This window comes from Uranotaenia lowii, chromosome 3 (genome assembly GCF_029784155.1).
Source record: "Uranotaenia lowii strain MFRU-FL chromosome 3, ASM2978415v1, whole genome shotgun sequence".
Taxonomy (NCBI): Eukaryota; Metazoa; Arthropoda; class Insecta; order Diptera; family Culicidae; genus Uranotaenia; species Uranotaenia lowii.
Genome location: NC_073693.1, coordinates 157,169,072 through 157,187,687, shown reverse-complemented (window position 1 = coordinate 157,187,687; position 18,616 = coordinate 157,169,072). Strand labels below are relative to the sequence as shown.

Genomic DNA, 18,616 nt, shown 5'->3' with positions numbered 1-18,616 from the left:
CCAAAGTAAAAAAATCAAAAAAGAAAAACGTTGGGGTCTGGTATTTTATATGTAGAAAGTATGATCCAAATTTGAAAAGAATCGGATAAGTAGTTTTCAAATGACGATGTCCACGGACTTTAAAAATGTGCTTTCGAGAAAAACGCGTTTGAAATTTCTGCTCTTGCTTTCTTGCAGTATTAGATAGGAGGAGATAAAGGCCTATAACTTCTACAGTTTTGCTTCAATTGACTTGAAAATTTGACACAACATTCTTGAAATGTTTTACAATAAGAAAATAAAAAAATAAAAAAATCGAATTTTTTAAAGTGTTAGACCCTACCCCCCCCTTAAGTAAGGAAAATCCACCATTTTTTCGAACTTCGATGGTCTATTTCATACAAAAATTACTCGAAAATCTAACTTTTTTCGTACCGACCTTGAAGAGCAAGAATCCTTCTAAAATAACAGGTATTAAAAGTGGAACATTTCCAGCAAATTCTTCAAATTATCTACGAAAAAGGCAAATTTCCTTGTAAATTAACAGATTTTTCGTGATTGTGACGTCGCAGTATGTACTAATACTAAAGCAGGGCTGCCTCGACACTACCTTCTTTAAATATTCCCTGCAGAATGCCCCCAAAAGTTTGCTAGAAACTTGTTGATTTCTATGTTGATATTCGGGTGTTGCCATGGACTTCTATATGACTAATAATTGTGAGTAAATTGATTAATAATTGTCACGGGCTACAATTTTGACCCATAATTGTATGAAATAAAATAAAAACATATTTGAACTCAAAGACGAAGTATTGAAAGACTAAAATTCATGTAAAGCTTGATATTGTCAACTAGCACCTGAATAAACGATAATTTTGTGTTGAAAGGATACGTTAAGTTTTGTCATGATCACAGATTATTTTCCGACAATTTTAATGCTTAGTCATGTCGATCTGAAATCTTAAATCGCTCAACCATGTTTATTATCAAAATGAGGAAGGTCATATACGCTTTTATATATTCAAAAGTACATCATTTGTTAATGATTTCGTTTTTTTGCCAGAATTTGATTACCAACGAAATCAGCGTTTTTGTTCAAATTACTAAAAAAAATGTTATTTAAAAAAAATCTGATAAGTTAATTTATCAAACAACTTTATCTGTGAGGAAATTTTAAAACAAAATCACCATCATAAATATGCTCAACAGTAGTATTCTGATTTTTTTTATTTACCTTCATCGACTTGGTATTAGTTATTGATTTTGAATAGAAAAACCTTGAAGGAAAAGTTAGGAAATCTGTACTTATTTAAAATTAAAAAAAAAACCCAATATTACGCTTCTGACTATGATGTTGCATTTAGCCCTTAGAAAAAAAAAATAGTTGAATGCTTAGATTTTTGAAAAGAAAAAGTCACCAATCTTAATGGTTTTGCATTTAGTCTGAGATTGACAGTTTCCAAATGAGTTCAGATCTTTTTTGCTGTATGTTATAAGTTATAAGTTATAAGTTATAAGAGTTATAAGTTAATATGCTTTGTATTCCATTATTTATCAACTTAACAGGATAATATTATAAAATATTTATGTTGATCATGGGTTGAGTGAACAAAATCTTGAAAACATCATTTTTATCACAAAAAGAAATCACAAAAGACTAAGAATGTGCTTTTAAAAAAAAGGCCTGGTATCAATATTTTAGAATCTAAATTTGAATCTCATGACTGTATCTGAATCTGAATCTTTATTCTGAATCTGAATTCCGAATTTGAGTTTTGAATCTCAACATGTCAATAGCATTCAAGGTTTTTTTTCAAATTCGGATAAAGTCAGGGTGGCCACTCAATTTCAAATTTTGATTTCCCGCATGGACTCAAAAAATTCCCAATTCTCATAAACTTAAAAAATCAATCAAAAAGCTTTATTTAACCTTTCTACTTTTAATTAGTGATTTCATTTCATTGTAAATTTTTCACTGGGGCCAAAAATCATAGCCCATTTAAAAACTCTCAAATTGAGTTCTAGGTTTAGTTCAGAAATTGTCATGAAATACTTAAATTTCATATTTAAAAACCTCATTGTGACCGGTTCCAATTCTGCGCAAATTCATATCTTCACAAGAAATCCACTTTCGAAAACAGGAACTTTTAGAAAAACCAAACAAAAATGAGAAAATGCAAAAATTTTGGAACCAATTACAATTGGTGTCGTTTTGAGTAATTAACACAATTTTTTCAAAGTAGGTAGTAACAATATTAAAAAAAAAGTAATTTCGCATCTGAAACTTTTTTTACAATAAAGTCATATAAAACAAAGCAGAAAGTAAAAAAAGTGCATTGTAGTAAAATAGGTTCTATTAAAATGGCACATTTCGAATTAAGAACTTTTAAAGATCCAAAACAATCGTTAATAAGTGAATTCATGTAACAAACAAAGGTGAATTTACGCAAGAAATTAAGTAAGGTATTTCTCGTTGATTTGATCCATACAAGAACAATGATACCAAAATTTGCTTTTCCAATAGTATGCCATCCGAAAATTTTTCTAACTTTAATTTTACACCGGAAACAAATATGTATAAAAAACTGAAGTATAAAAATAAATATCAAATTCAAAAATAAATTCAAGTCTTCAAAGCCCCAAAACTCAACGTTACTCAACGCGTATTTATCGATTGAAAGTACTTTTTCATGGTGAAACGTTTTATCAAAGATAACACGATTCAAGAAATCTCCGGGAGAAAAATGTTATTAGAAAAACTGTGAAACAGACCCTCATTCATCGTGAAGTTGTTCATACTCCAAAATAGTCCAATGTCGATATGGCATAACTTTTTTGCTAAAATGAAAAACATATAAGCTAACCTTTTACAATTTCCTCTTAAGCAAACGACGAACCTTTTACTTGACTCCATATGCAGATAACAACCTGTAACCAGTTACAATTTTTAATATTAATTTGATTATATGCAATGTGTTGATGATTGATTTTCGAAATTTATTCTAAGACATTCCATCATTCAAACAAGCTCAACAGGAGTCAACATTTTTAACCCTTTAATGCATAGTGTGTTTTAAAACAACACTAATCTAAATCCAAATATCTCGGAAACGCGCGGAAATTTTTTAAAGATGTATGGACAAAAAATGTTCTTGAGATTAAAAGGAATTTGCCCATGGTATTTTTTATTACGGTATTTCATTGTTTTTGTGAGATATCGAACAAAGCAGGCGGAAAAAATGCAAAATTCAAATTTGTTTATTTTTTCGAAAAAAGTAGTTTTTTGGAAAATTGCTGATATTTCTTCAGATTTGCAAATTTTATCAAATTTTTTAACCTCAATCAATCACAAACACCTTCCTGCACCCAATTGAGAAGGTTTTGAAGAAATTTGCAAAATCGTATTGAAATGAATTAAGGATTTCAAAAAATATTTTTCAAGTTTGATGGGCCAAGAACGACTTCAAACCTCTTGAGTTGTGTTATTCGAATTAAAATGTTATTATTTCACTGAATCAATAACTGATATTCTCATTTAAAAAAAGTCATGCATTAAAGGGTTAAGACCGCAAAAAGTCCTAACGGAAAATTTCTTATTTCTATTTATCGGTAAAAACTAAACTAAATTTTTAAAATTTGTCATTTTAGATAAGCTCGAAATTTCGAGTTTAAGTTTTTAGAACATAGGTTGAGTGTAAAATTTAAAATTTACCAGTATTTCCGGAGTATTTCAAGGCAATGGAAAACAATTTTCCGATTTATTGAAGGAGTTCTCGACTTTTTCGGCATTTTCCCAAAGGATTTCAAATAAAGGCTTTTCCCACATTTCCCGAATGAGTGGCCACCAGAACAGAAATACTTTACATATAATATTTATTCACATTATAACACTTACATCTAATACAGTAAACAACTATACGAACGAATCTATCTTACGACGTTTGGATATTTGGATATGATAACATTTTATAAAAACACTACCATAAACACGAAATTAAAAGTAACAGTCTAGGTTAAGATTAAAATTAAAAGCAGTTCAGAGCAGTGCGGACCTCTAGCAGAAAATACCACCACCCTCGTTGTCTCGCACATAATCGCGCACGTACTGAATTTGATCCTTCGAGAGTCCAAGCCGATGCGCATCTGCATCAAACTGATCCAGACCTCCGACTCCAATTAGGTAGCCATTGAGACGCGCAGCCACATGGGAGCTGTGCAGCAGTTCCGCCTTCAAACCGATTCCTTTGGCCAGCTCGCGGTGACTCTGAAGCCGATATTTTTGGTGATAGCTGCGTGGGGATAAAACATAAAAGAAACATTTTATTGAGGAAGTTCCGTGTTTGAAGCTCTATTCGGATTCATTGATGATTAAGCTCATTAAGCTTCCTCCATTCGCTAGATGTAGTAGAAGCGATAGCCGTAAGTCAATGAATGACGCTTTGCCTCTCTCTCGCATGTCTTAGTGCGCATAACTTAAATAATACTAGCTGATGGCATGCGGTGGTGGCGCGTTTTAATTGAACAGTGGCCTTGTACTTGAACTGAAGGCACGCGCCAACACGGAGAGGAGGCAAGGCCAATAATGATCAATGAACTTTGAATGACTGGTAGTTAATAGAAAACCAATACTCACTCTTCAGCGGGATAGAAGGTTCCAGCAGGTGCGATTTCGGTGATGATTTGTTCCGGTGCCCTTTTGATTTGCTCCTCCTGGCGGCTCTTTTCCGAGATTTGACGTTGTTCTTCATTGTGATACAAAATCAGGGACATGTACTGACGCTTGATGCGAGTCGTTAGTCCGTACTCGTGGTTATTCCAGAACAACTCCAGCAAATCCAGAAAAGTGATCTGTGTCGGATCGTAGTGAATCTCGATAACTTCCGTATGGTCACCCCTATGATTGGGAAAAAAGTGACGTAAAAATTATTTCTCAAGTTTAATGCAAATAAGTATGAATAATTTAACTTACATATTTCTATAGACAGGTGAAGGGGTGGTGCCACCTGAATATCCAACTATCGTTCGCAGAACACCTTTGGTGGCGCCAAATAGGGAGTCACATCCCCAGAAGCATCCCATTCCAAAAGTTGCCTTCTCATATGGGATGTCAAGATGATGCAACGGTTGGCACACGATTTTCTCCTCGTCCTGTTCCGAAGTTCCGTTTAGTTTTTGCTTTAAGTTGAGAACAGATTCATCAGTAACTCTTTAAAAAAAAATAGTGCAAATATTCAAACACTTACCGTGAGAACCATGTTGAAGCTTTTGAAACAGTTAACACGTTTAAAATAGTTTGTAAAAAAAATTAGAATTGATAAATGGTTGAACCAAGCACTGATCTCAGCAGATCTTAACGACTGAATGAATCGGTTCAGCTTCGGGTTCCCCAATTTATACAACTGGGAGGCAGTTCGGAAAAATGCCGTCTTATCACATTTCGCCGTCTACTACTTGGCTACCTGGTGGCTGAGAGAGAATGGACAATCCGAAGAGCAAGCTTTTTCTTGGTTTGTGTTACTGAATGAAATAACTGAAAATCGTACATCACACTAAGTTGTTTGGTCGATTTGGCTTGCCGGTTGTAATGTCGCTATACCTATCACGTGAATATGTTCGTGAAATGTGACCACGCTACTCAACCAGCATTAGGGATGAATTTCTTACGTAGCCCATTTTCCCCATCGCTTAAAGCAGGGGAAATGTAAATATTAGTGCAAGGTTGCATGCTGTGCTACCCTCTGCTTGTGTGCAAGTTTTATTCTTCATTTTTTTAAACTTAAATTTAATTTATAAATTGGTATAAAAATGATTGATGCAGTTAAATAATAAAATTTACCCTCGAAAAATACGACTGGAATGCTTTTAAAGTGTTACAACTAAAACAAAGAAAACAAAATCGAATACCACAACTGAACAAGCTTGGTAGTTATTTTAAGTCTTATGAAAGTTATTATTCAACAAAGTTAAAAAAAATCTTGTTGAAATAATTATTTTTTTTTATAAATATCTACCAAATAATGTTCAATACACGTAGTAAGATGTTTTTGATAGCTTGAGATTAAAAGTTTTGATGAATTTTGAAATTTTATTAAAAACTAGCTGACCCGTTGTGCTTTGCTACACCTTCCAAAAATAAATGTAATTTGTAAAATTATTCAAATTTAGATTTTAGAGAGCATTTTTTTTAATCAACCTCATCATACTTCAGAACCAACAACTTTGAAATGAGAGCTGCAGCTGCAGTTCTGAATTGCAATTCAAAGATGGTATATATTATTAACTGAAACTTGATCTCTAAACTCGTTTTTCAAGATCGGTAATTTGTACTAAGTACCCAAAAAAAACCTTTTTGAATATAGTCCCTTCTTTGAAAAGCTCTTTATCTTAAATTTACATGAGAGCTCTCCCATCTTTTTCTAATTTTGTCCCACACTGCTTGAAGAAGGTAGGCAAATTTAACAGGCTCGAGTTTACATAATACTCATTGAAAGAAAAAGATTCGCATATTGGAATTTATTGCAAATTGTACTTTATGAAGAGAGAATTTTTTAAATCGATGAATAGCGTGAATCGAGACAGTTTTTTGAGTATATTCCTAATAGTCAGTATTATTAGCACTTCCAGTTCCTGATAAGCTTTAGATGGGGTTTTTTTTGAGTTGAAAAAATAAGCTAAGAAATTTGAAAAAAAACAATTTAAAGGACTTTTAATAACCATTTTCAAACACCTTTTTTCACCATTCTCGCCTACGAAGCAGTTTGAATATCTATCCTTTTTGCACCAAAATTATGTTTAATAAAATGTTACGCCATTTTCCAAACTCGTGGACATGAGACATTATAGCTTGAAGTTTTCCCAAACAGCACTTATCATGGTTATGAAAAATATATTAAATAAGTTATGTATTAAATACAGTGCAAATTTCTTTTTTTTTAAAATAAATTTACTACGGCAAAAAATATAAATATAAAAAAAATATCAGATGCAGAAAGTCAAATATTTAAAAATGTTGGCAAAAACAAACTTTTAAGTTTACATTTGTCCCGTATATTGGGGCAAGTGTCAATGCAAAGCTTATTTATTTACAGATGCGTCAGAGTAATGGCTTTAAAATGGATTTGATACGTATTCCTGTTTTTTGTTCTATCAAGTTTCACTGATATATCTGCAGTATTCCTGCAGTATAAATTTATGTTTTTACTCCACTTTTAACGAATGCCGTTCAAAGGGAATGACCTTTATTTACAAAGTCATTTAAGAATTTCCAATATCCGCTTCAGTTTCAACATTCGGAATACCCCTTCTGGTCTTTCCAACATATTGAATAATTTTAAAGATGAATTTCTTAAAAGTTCAACGTTTGCCCTTGCCCCACCGTGTAAGTTGACAGGAGGGAATATTGTTTTTAACACTTAAAGGATATACTAAAAAATTCTCATAAAAATTTTGCGTACAGTTGAATTCTAAAGTCTCGCTTTTCAATAACGAAGCGGATCAAAAGTCTTTTTTATGCAGCCATGTAACACAAAAACACTTTTCATGTTAAGTACGTACTTGAATTGGTATGTAATCAAAAAGTACGATGGTTTTTCAGAATTTTTTTAAATAAAAAGCTCCCAGTTTCATTTCTTAATTCGTTTTAGTTGTGTTTTTGGGCCGAAGTAACAATTTCTAGAAGAAAAGATAATTTTTAATTTTTTTTAACAGAAAAAGTTGAACGTTTGAACATGTTCTAATGTTCCTTGAATGAAAAGTCGAATGCTACCTACATTAACACGAACTAAATATGGAAGTATTTTTGCAAAGCTTTCAATTGGTTTTGATTCGATTGATAAAATACCAATCCGCAACACATCTAGGTTGCATATCGCTCCCACGTGCATAAGAAACATAAGTACTTGGTTGAGAAACAGGCGCCTAATTGTTAATTTTTTCCAGCGATCAATGAACAGTATTCTTTAGTTACTATCCACTTGCGACGACGTTCGCTTGACCATAGAGACGAAAAACAAACCCCTCAGATAAAAGAAAATCTCTAAAAATAGATGCCATGACTGTTCAATTTCAGATTTTGGCAAAAAAAAAAATTTTGGTATATGTTTTATTCGATCGACAAAATGTCAATCTGGGTCTCATCTAGGCGTCATTCATAACCATGTGTTGTACAAATGAGCTAGGAATCAAGTAGAAAAAAATATCACATCAAGGCTTCATATCGCCACCCCTTGCATTGATAATATTCTTGGTTGAGAAATACGCGCCAAAATATTCCCACTGATCAGTATGCTATGCGATGGTTACTACCCTTTGGCGACGTTGGCTCTACGCCTCGACCTTGGAGACGAAAAACAAACCGCCCAAAGGAAGAAAAAATCTCGAGAAAATGGATGTCATGACTTTAATTTGTTCCGAAAAATTACAAATTTAGTATGGAAGCCCCCGCTCCCTTAAGTCGGATGGAGTTTTGACTATTACAGAAACCATCCCCGACCTCAAAAACCCTCAGATGCCAATTTTGACGATGATCGGTTCAGTAGTTTCCGAGTCTATAGGGAACAGACAGACAGACAAACATTCATTTTTATATATATAGATAACGTTATTTAAAATTACATTTATTATAATAAATCGTTTATGCTCTTTTTATTCAATTCGTAATATTCGAAGATATGAAAAATGCTATCGTCCTGTCCAAGCACAATGATATCAAAATTTAGATTGCTTTCCCCATAACATGCCATTTGAAAATGTTTCATTATTTTATATTTTATACCGGAGACAAACATGTGTAAAAAAGTTTACTGAAGGTTAAAAATATTAAATTCAAACATAAATTTCAGTATTCAGTATTTCAGTATTTCAGTATTTTGGGGCTCAACGTTATTTAAGCTCGCATTTATTGAAAGTACTTTTTCATGCTGAACCGGTTAGTGCTAAATGCATCAAAAACATCATAAAAAAGTTTAAAAGGAAAAGTGATGCAAAATGAGTGAACAAAGTGAATAATTCCGAAGATTGTGTTGAATTGGTTAACTATGCAACAACATTTCCTAATTTTTTTCAAACGCCATCCGCCGCCTGAAGCTTTCGTATCAGAACCAGACAACCATTGGGGAGAATGAGGAAACTTGATAGCATTTTCTTATTTTCATCATATTTTTTTTGAAAAATTTAACAACTCGCCGTCAGATTCAGAAAGCATGTAATTTCAAATATCTATGCTCCAAAAATTAGAAAGATATTAAACCAGAGCGTAAAACATTATGATTTTTTATCCATTATTCAAGGATACTTGAATCTTCATTCAGAAACGCTTTAATTTGGTCAAAAATCAAGCAAATCGAAAGATACAAGCTAGATTGATTATTTTTTGGTTATATTTTTCCTTAGTTTTTAAGTTTAAAAAAGTTTAAAATTTACTTGAAATCAAATGCAAAGAAAAACTTTTGAATTGCATCTCAGACAGAAAACTTAAGCATCGGGGACTATCGAGTTATAATTTGTATTTTTTTAAATCTCCCCTTATGTTACATTTTCCGAAATTTTCTTTACTCATTTCAATACTTCTTTGAGAAGTGATAGCGTCTTGCTTAATTTCAAATCTCACAGGCTACATACATACACACATATGCGAGTATGTTGAAAATTATGCTCTTGGTGTAAATTTTTATTTCGAATATTATCGATATTTGTCTACATTTATGCAATACAATGAAAAATGCATGGAATAGATATGAATGATTATAGAATCAAAATTTAGTGTTGCAGTGGAACTAATACCGTATTTGTTTTCACCACCCGAAAGTGTTGCACCTTCCACGCTGAAAACGAGCATGAATCGAGTGTTGCACCCACCTTTGTTGGTGTACGTGAAATCGACAGTGTCAACAGAAAACATCAAGCTGTCAACAATCCATTACAGCTGGTATTTGTTTTCGTTTGACTTCGAAAATTGAAATGAAATTTACTTTAGTTGATCATTATCTTTTAAATAATATGAAAATTTTAGCATGAATTTATATACTATGTTGAATTGTGAAGATTTCAGATTTATTTTGCTTGATAGATTCGCCTCTGGCTCTGATGATAACTGCAATACCGGCTGATTCTGGGTGGTCTATGTTTACTGCTGCTAGACTGCAGTTACCCCAGCTTGAGGGTTCCGGTATTTTGAACGTTTATTCCTCGCAAATACCTCGAGTACCTATTTCCGTTTTCAGATGACAAAAGAAAATTCTTGGAAGTCAAATTGGCGAACTCAGATCGCGGAAATCGGGGGAGAAAATTTTGCTAACAGACCGAAACGAACGAAATTCAAGCTCCCAATGCGGGTGTAGTCTCGAACTACCGTTTTTGAAGGGCAACGGGTGGGAATCCGGGACTTGGCGCAGCTGAACGCTTCTTGCTGTGGAGACCAACTTATAGGACCCTCCCGAACAACACCAGATCTTTGGGTTGGCCTTTTTGCACTCGGATTTGCTGCCCTTTTTCAGCATCGCCCGGAACCGATTGCAGCAAGCCTTCTGGGCACATTTCTTCTTGGGAGCGTTGTTTGCTTTGGAACGTGCCATCCAGGTGAAATTCTCCGCCTCTGTTGGAAACGGCACTGGTATTGAATCCGGAACAAGTTTCCGTTCTTCGGGATAATAAAGAGAAAAATCAGCTCGAACGCAATTTTCGCGGTATAGAAATAAACCAACCAGCTGATATTTGTTTACATCGGCAAGCACGTGCTGTCAAAATTCATGATAGTATTGGTGAGAGCGCAAGCAACACCGAATATTTTCAGAGTGTTCCACCCTCCACTTTATGGTGCACTACCAGTGGACTACTCATCGTGAAAACGAGCATGAAAACAGCAAAAAGTGCACTACCGGTAGTGCCCCGGTGCACCACCACACGAAAACGAATTCTCTATAAGTTTAGTTGAGTAGTTTTTTGTAGGGGAGAATGGGGATACTTGATCCTCAATTCAGGGTGCCCTATTGATTTTTTTCTCTTGATTTAACAGTTTTTTTTCGCCATTAAACTTGACATACTCATACCTGCTTAAGAACTTGAAGCTTTCAATAGGAACTAATAGGAGTTAGGAAAATAATGTTTATGGTCAAAAGTGCTTTCCAGTCAATGCCTTTTATCCCACTTTCAACCAAAATTATATTGCTAGCAAGGTTGCCAACATTTTTTTTTCAAAAATCAGGAAACTGGTGAAATAAAAATCAGGCTACGTTAAAGTAACGGAAATTTCGCTCAAAGTGCTGACCTTTTTTTGGTCTTCGCTCTACATTTTCTCTCTTATATGTGTTGTGAGCCTACTTGGCTGAATAATTCTACTGAATCAAAGCAATCGAAAGATTTTTTTTCCAGGATTTTCATCCTTTAGGATGATTCATCCCTCTAGCAATCGAAAGAATCCCTTTTTTAAATAAGAATTAAAGGGAACCTTTCGCACTTTTTAACTTCAGGAATGATACTTATCAGGAACTGGACTACCCATTTTTCATCACATTCATAAAAATCAGGCAAAATCAGGCATATTTTCAAAAATCAGGCAAAATCAATGGCTTATCAGGTTGTCAGGCTTAGCCTCGAAAAATCAGCCAAATCCTGAAAAATCAGGCACATTGGCATCTCTGATTGCTAGCCCGCCGTAATTGACGTTCAAAGAGGGCATCAGTTTTGTGAAATGTGAACGAGCTGCTAATAGTCCTATTTGCCGCTGATAGTGTTCGTGATATTATGCAGGTTTCACCGACACTTTTCAGTTTTGGGACAATCAACCTCAAAAACGACCATGTGTGTCGACCGGCTGCCCGTTTTTTGTATTGAGAGTTTTTGAGGTTAATTGTCCCGTCTCATCTGTACACGCTCAGCAAGTGTGCGTAAGAAATGTCAAAAACAACTCTATACCAAGGTGTGTATATATTCATCATTGTATCAAAAGACTTTGCTCTATACCAAGCACCAGGGGGTTGGCAACCTGGTTCTTCTTTTGAGCAAGAATCATTATTCTTTTTTTTTCTATCCATCAGAAGAGAGGTTGATGGTGTTTTCCTCTCAAAGTAGTAGAGAGTTGAACAAGGCAAAATTTCAACCAATGTGGAATCAGAATGATTATTTAGTTAGTGTGCAACTATTTATAATTCTCTAGGATTCGATATTTCTAGAGTTTGTTTTGATTAGGTCGTATGAGCCAATTGATATGATTCGAGAAAATCGCTGTATAAGTTTTGAACCAAAGTTTCAATTCTCATTTTATGAATGTTGGTCAAGTTCTAATGCAAATTCGACAATCAGAGTAAAAGTGAAAGCAGAACGTACTGATGTACTCGAAATAAGTGTTAGTTTAGTCAATATTAAATAAGATGTACTTACGACCTATTGCTTTTCTCATTTGGCGCAAACGTCCTTTTACTCAATCCATATTTTGATGCTAAAATTTAGTCTAATTGGCCCGAATCTTCCTTATTTCATTGCTTGCTTGGAGAAATATGTTTTTAACATTTAAACCGATCCAATAAAACCGCGGAAGTTACCGCTTAAAGGGTTCTGGAATCATTTCTTTTTTAAACGAACCATTGGGACTCCACCTGGACATGTCCGGCCTTCACTTGTGACGCTACTGGTCATTCGAGCAGCGCGTAAACGTATCCATTGCTTTCAATTTGTTTCAATTATTTTGACTGCCTCTGTAAGGAAATAAGTAATACTGGCACGGGAAATTGAAACTTAATTGTACTCACCTAACAATTTGCAGCAATTCATCAAGCTATAAGATAGCTATTTATCACTCATACAGATCGTTTTTTTACATTTTATCTTGAATTTCCGAACTTTTTAGAAGAACTTTTCGCGACGATGCATAACGTCCTAAAAACCTATTCGTCAAAATAGTTTTTGTGTCCTTTTGCATCACGGCAAATGCACGGCTACACTGAACCAAATCGGGCTATAAAATTTATTGGATTGATACAATAGCTTTAATTGTAGCAAGAATGATACAAAATATTGGAAAATCCAATAAACGGAATGATAAAATCCGATAGATTGTACAATGATTTTTTGGCTATAATGTATCTGGTAAGAACTATCAAAATATTTAATAAATTTTATACGTTTGTTCTGCAATACAGCCCCAAATGAAATGTATCTGAAAATATAATAAATTTCATAAATATGATTTGGTATAGTTTTAATATTATTGATGTGTTCACAGTATTAATTTTAATGGGTCGAAATCTCGGAATACGTGAACTTTGTTTTCACTTTTTCTGCAGCTGTTCGAGGAAAAAATGTATGGATGAGAATCTGCTAAGTAGTGCCAAGGATGCTGTCAACGGTAGCGATAAAGGTAGGTGAACGACTTTTTGTAAGGCGAGAAATTTGAATCCATTTTTCTACTTTCTCGCGCACAGATCCGGAGGAAGAATCCGTAAAGCAGTTTGCGGAGGCATTCCAGAATTCCATCCATTGAAGCAGCAGTGAAAATCGGGCAGGTTTGAATCGACCGGAAAGGTAGCAGCAGCGAAAAAAAAATACTTTTTTGGGCTTCAAATTTCCATGTTCCTTAAAATTCTGCTCAACCGGCAGCCGCAGTTTGAACCAGAGCGTTGCAACGGCCGTGTGGTCACTTCTATGGCCAAAACCGATCAGTTCAATTGCAAAAAATTCTTATCATATCATCCGGAAGGTGCTAATGGAACATCGGGAAGGCAAGACACGAAGGATGAAATAAAATTTAGAAAGAAATGGAACTGTGCAGCGACCAACAGAAAACATCCGGGCATAGGGTTCCAGTCCCACGCCAATATTAGGACCAAACAACATTGTTCCGGAAGAATCATATCTTAAAGGTGTATTTGGATTAGTATACTATGTTGTTGTTGTTGTTGGGTTTTAATTTTATTGGCTTGAGTGTCAAACTCATATCGCCAAATTGGCATATTATACATAAACTAAGAGACTATTTCGTTTTTTTGTATTTCAGGTGTAACATTTTGGCGGTGGCTCCTGATTTTGGAACAGACTGAAATATGATAAAATGCAACAAAAAATAGGTCGATATTTCCTTACCAATAGCACGGAAGACAGATGGACGGGTATAAAAGAGATATGGTGATACCCAATTTTTGCAAAAATTCATCAGCTGCAATAAACTGCGACATATTTTTTTTTTTTTAAACCATTCACTTACGGGGAATGCCATTCAAAAGATGTATACTGCTGTGCTTAAGAAAACTAAAAATGCCCCGTACCCTATAGAGTCGCATAGTTGAACTTTTCTGTGGATAAACGGATTAACGAAAAAACGTATATTTATTAGCAATTAACTCATGTACATTAAGTTAACTGTCGTATTATTATAACGAATATCAGGTCATGATGGCGAAGAAAACAAAAACGCCAGCTTTAGCAAATCAGATTCAATCATACGATTTAGCTGGAATGTTCTGCTCTTTTCATTCTATTGAATGAAGAATGGAAAGGTACGTACGCAAAATGTTTCATTGTTTATCCTAATTTTCAAAATCATTCTTATTGCTTTTTCGACAGAAAGAATCTATCTGGTGAATCAAGGGGATCCTACTTCCGTAGAGAGCTTCAAACTCGTTTCACCCAGACCATAAATATTCAAACTTATCTCGAAGGGCTGATAATATCACATCAACAATGTTAGAGGTGGAAGAGGCAATACTTTTTTCATAGTATTCTCTCTTCATATTAAACATTACGAATTAGCGGAATATAAGGGCTTCTACCTAACAAGATTCAGAAAGAGGTAATTTTATTTTAATTTTTTTAAATTTATATTTTTTAAATTATTCATGTATATTTAAGGGCGTGTTTGAAATACAGAGAATTTAAAATGCTCGCTGATCCTTTAAATCAATTGAACTCTCTGGACTGCATACTCAAATTATGTTCGCAAGGATTTCGTGGAGCCTCAGGTAAGAATAGACAATATTCGTCTTCGAAAATATTATCAGAAATTCTTGTTATTAAGTAATATTTTTTTCATTTTTTTAAGGTAACGAATATCTGCACCCCTGAATCGCCATCTTCGCCGGTACGATGCTAGTGTGCACCAAGTGGCAATTTTACTCACTAACGATGGATTAGTAGCAGGTTCCAGCATGTTAACAAGGAACGTCGACTACTTTCCAGTCAAAAAGGCAAACGACCGCCTAACATGAATAAATTGTAAATAAAATCAATTTAAACTAATATCACGATTTATTATTTACATAATATGAGAAAGAAAACATTTCATTCACTGCATTATCTGTAATTGAAATCAAATCGACAAACTTTAACATTCATTGAAATTTCTAATAAATATAATTGGAACACAAATCTTGGATTTTCCTTTAGTGCAAAATTACTAGAAAATCCAATAAAGCTTATAGCCCGATTTCGGTCAGTGTACGCAAAAAGACTCAAAAACCAAATTACACTCGAAAATGAGAAAGTCATCATACGTCCTAAATTCAAATCATTCTCTTAAAGTTATTTATTGACCAAATGAATCAAAATTTCTACCAAACATTGAATACGTGTTATTCAATCGTTTGCAGTCATTAACTCAATTTTGTTTATATTGGTTCATACGACGTAATCAAAACAAACTCTAGATTTAGTCTGGTTTCTTGACAACCAAAACCGTGGGCCCGTAATTTTGATGGTTGTCATATTCAATGACAAAGAATAAGGATGCCACCCCCCTGCCAAGCATCATTCATTTGAACTCTGAACGAAATTGATGACCTCGGTCAATCACGGACTAGCAACCATTGGCAATGTGGAACTTGATCTACTGATCCACACCAGCGATCGTGGAACTCGAAGTGATTGTTATCATTATTTGATTTGGAACAAGTAATGCATACATTTTCTATAACAATGCTTTTTCGTTTTTATGAATTAAGGTGGACATGAGTAGTTAATCAAGCTAAGCTTATATACAGAAAGTTCTGTTGATTATACAACCTTTATAAAATCCCTTGTTGGACTAAAACTAAAAAAGTGTTGAGAATAAAAATCCAAAATTACATAAAAATTCGATTTTTTTTTTTGGTGAAACGGCCCTGGAGATTTTTTTTAACATTTTAGATAATCGAATGGAATTTTGTATAGCGAAAACAGAAAACCTATATCAATCCGTAGAAGTGGTGTCTGTAGATCTACGGGAGAACCTGGAGATCTGGCTACAATGCATCGAAGTCTGCACCACCCTGTAGAGAGAAGAGAATCAGGATCTGTTCAACATAGCGTACTCTTACGCTCATTCTCTAGCATCACTTCTCTTATGCTCGCAGTTCGTAACATTTGTATGAATGGTTTGGTTTGAATGTATGAATCATATGCGGTTGCAGGAAGCCGCCAAGCTTTGTTCTTTATACATCAGTTATAGTCGAATCGTACCCCTCAACGGAGTTGTTGTACTGAATCTCGTGCCAGTAGTATAGTTTTTCTACACCCCATTTTATCGGTTTCCACCCTAAGGAAAGAAAAATTCCAAAATTACACCTTTTCCTCTGTATCGAATAATTCACTGGAATTCTTTGAATTAAAACCACAACAAAAATGTGCAAGTGTATCGCCGGAAGCGTCGTCTGCTGGTAAGTGGGTCACTTGATCTAACGCCTTAAGGTCGCAGTAATTATTACCTTGAAACGAAGAGTCGAGACGCCCTTAGTCTGGAATGATTAGAGAAAACACGTCCTTTTTTCAAGGATCTTTCAATTTATCTACGACAAACACGTTCGGCGAAGTAGAAAAGAGCACTCATTCAGCGAGAATGATACGAATGGGATGTTGGCATTAAATGAATACGTCCCCCTCGTTTGGCTTTGCGGCAGCATCTCGGTTGATCCCATATATATTAGCAACAGCAACAAAAGTATACGTGTGAAACGATACTACGAGTTTGTTGTTTCTGTGCTAACCAGTATTAAACACTGAGTGTGGCTAAGTATGTTTATTTTCATATATTTATAGACAAGTGTCTGTAAAGACAATGCGATGCAATAGGGAGTATCATGATTTTTTCATTACTTATGTTTTGAAGCAATGTTTAAAATAAATGTTTGAGATACAAAAATCGATGGGGCATGATTTAAATTCATTAGAGACAAATGCCACAAAAATAAAATTGCCGGATTATGGTGTATCAAACAAATAATTTATTATAAACTGCTTGATTTAAAGAATCTTGAATAAAACGAGCAACTTTATTACATGCCAATGGGAAAATGCATTTCATAACTCATAGTCTGGTGTAAAAACTCCACCCAATGTGAATAAACATATCGATATAAAACATCGGCAATCTCTTGAGAGTTTGTCCCCTCAAAACGGATGGCTCGTAAAAACGGAGGTGGAGAGCAGTCAGACTGGCGTCCGTACTACAATATGCAATATGGTGCGTAACAACAAAGTGCGTCGATGTTGGAACCTGACCATCAAATGAAATTTTTTTAAAGAACATTTTATATTTTTAGCTAGCATAGTTCATTTGACTCAACAAAAGTTAAGTTATGATTTCTTAACATGTGATAAAATAAAAAACCAACATATTTTAAACTTTTTTGGATTAAAATGTGTAACAAATTATTCTCCCATTTCAGTTGCTGCCAATGTGCGATGAGCGTTTTTATCTCGCTCATTGTGGTCGGGATACTGCTGGCCGCAGCCATCGCAGTTGGAATCTACTTCGGCGTGATTGATGTGCACGACAGCGCCCCCCAAATTTCGGACTTTGTCCACAACACCGGTGACTCGATCAAGGATGCGGTCAAGGACAAGCTCAATTAATAAGAACATCGATTGACCAATCAACAAAAACATTTAAAAAAACAGCTTGCATAGCTTCCATCAACAGCCATCGACTTGCCTTTAGTTGGGCTGTTTTTTTTTAAACTAAAATATTAGCTACTCAACAGATTTTAAGAAAACCAGCATGGAACATTAATCAAAACATCACAATACAATACCTTCAATACGTGCTTTACCATAGCAAATGGCTCATACAATGAAATAATATTCCTAAATGTGGCTTATGCAAAATGTGACCTCAAATTAGCCTCATACAAACATACAATAACCAAGCGACAGCGAATTAACTCATGCATCAACAAAACTACAAACAATGGACTTAGATTTAGAGATCTGACTAAATGTTTTATAAGGTTCTGTAAATATATTTATTTCTCGTAAATCTGACGATGGTGTTTTATTTCTGTTTTTCGAAAGACAAAATTTAGCGGTCCTGGGCTTCAATACTAAATTTACAACAAATTTATGGGATTTCATCCTCTGGGATGATTCAACCCAGAGTGTCAAGCTAATCCTTTTAAAAATATTCAAAAAACTAAAAGAAATTGCCTCTTGATATTTTCAAAAACTACTTTTTAATTCATGTGTTAGATAATTAGCGAAAATATGCTTAAAACTAGAAACATAAATTTTAAATATTTTTTTCGAAAAAAAGAGTGGATTTTGGAAAAATCTAAGTTTTAGCCTGAACCAATTACAAACATTCTCATGCACTTTATGAACAATGTTTGGTCAAAATTTGCAAAATCGTGTTGAAATAAATGAACAATTAAAAAAATGATTTATTAATTTTGATGTGCGT

General features: G+C 34.3%; 1 protein-coding gene and 1 long non-coding RNA gene across 2 annotated transcripts; one reads left to right on the top strand and one right to left on the bottom strand.

The window, feature by feature from the left end:
• Window positions 1-3,854: 3,854 nt before the first annotated feature.
• Window positions 3,855-5,380, bottom strand: LOC129755772 (peptide methionine sulfoxide reductase-like). The gene is made up of 4 exons (XM_055752415.1): window positions 5,223-5,380; window positions 4,949-5,154; window positions 4,613-4,873; window positions 3,855-4,268 (listed from the first exon to the last, which is right to left on the bottom strand). The coding sequence occupies exons 1-4, from the start codon at window positions 5,232-5,234 to the stop codon at window positions 4,034-4,036; spliced, it is 714 nt and encodes a 237-aa protein (XP_055608390.1). The 5' UTR covers window positions 5,235-5,380; the 3' UTR covers window positions 3,855-4,033.
• A 10,994-nt stretch (window positions 5,381-16,374) lies between these two features.
• On the top strand, window positions 16,375-18,201 carry LOC129756400 (uncharacterized). Its single transcript, XR_008739458.1, has 2 exons — window positions 16,375-16,598; window positions 17,607-18,201. It is a non-coding gene; the product is annotated as an uncharacterized LOC129756400 (long non-coding RNA).
• Window positions 18,202-18,616: the final 415 nt, after the last annotated feature.

Coding starts and splice junctions, on each gene's coding strand:
- LOC129755772 (XM_055752415.1), bottom strand. Junction 4,874..4,948: donor TCACCTGTCTATAGAAATAT/GTAAGTTAAATT, acceptor TCCCAATCATAG/GGGTGACCATACGGAAGTTA. Junction 4,269..4,612: donor ACCTTCTATCCCGCTGAAGA/GTGAGTATTGGT, acceptor ATCCCCACGCAG/CTATCACCAAAAATATCGGC.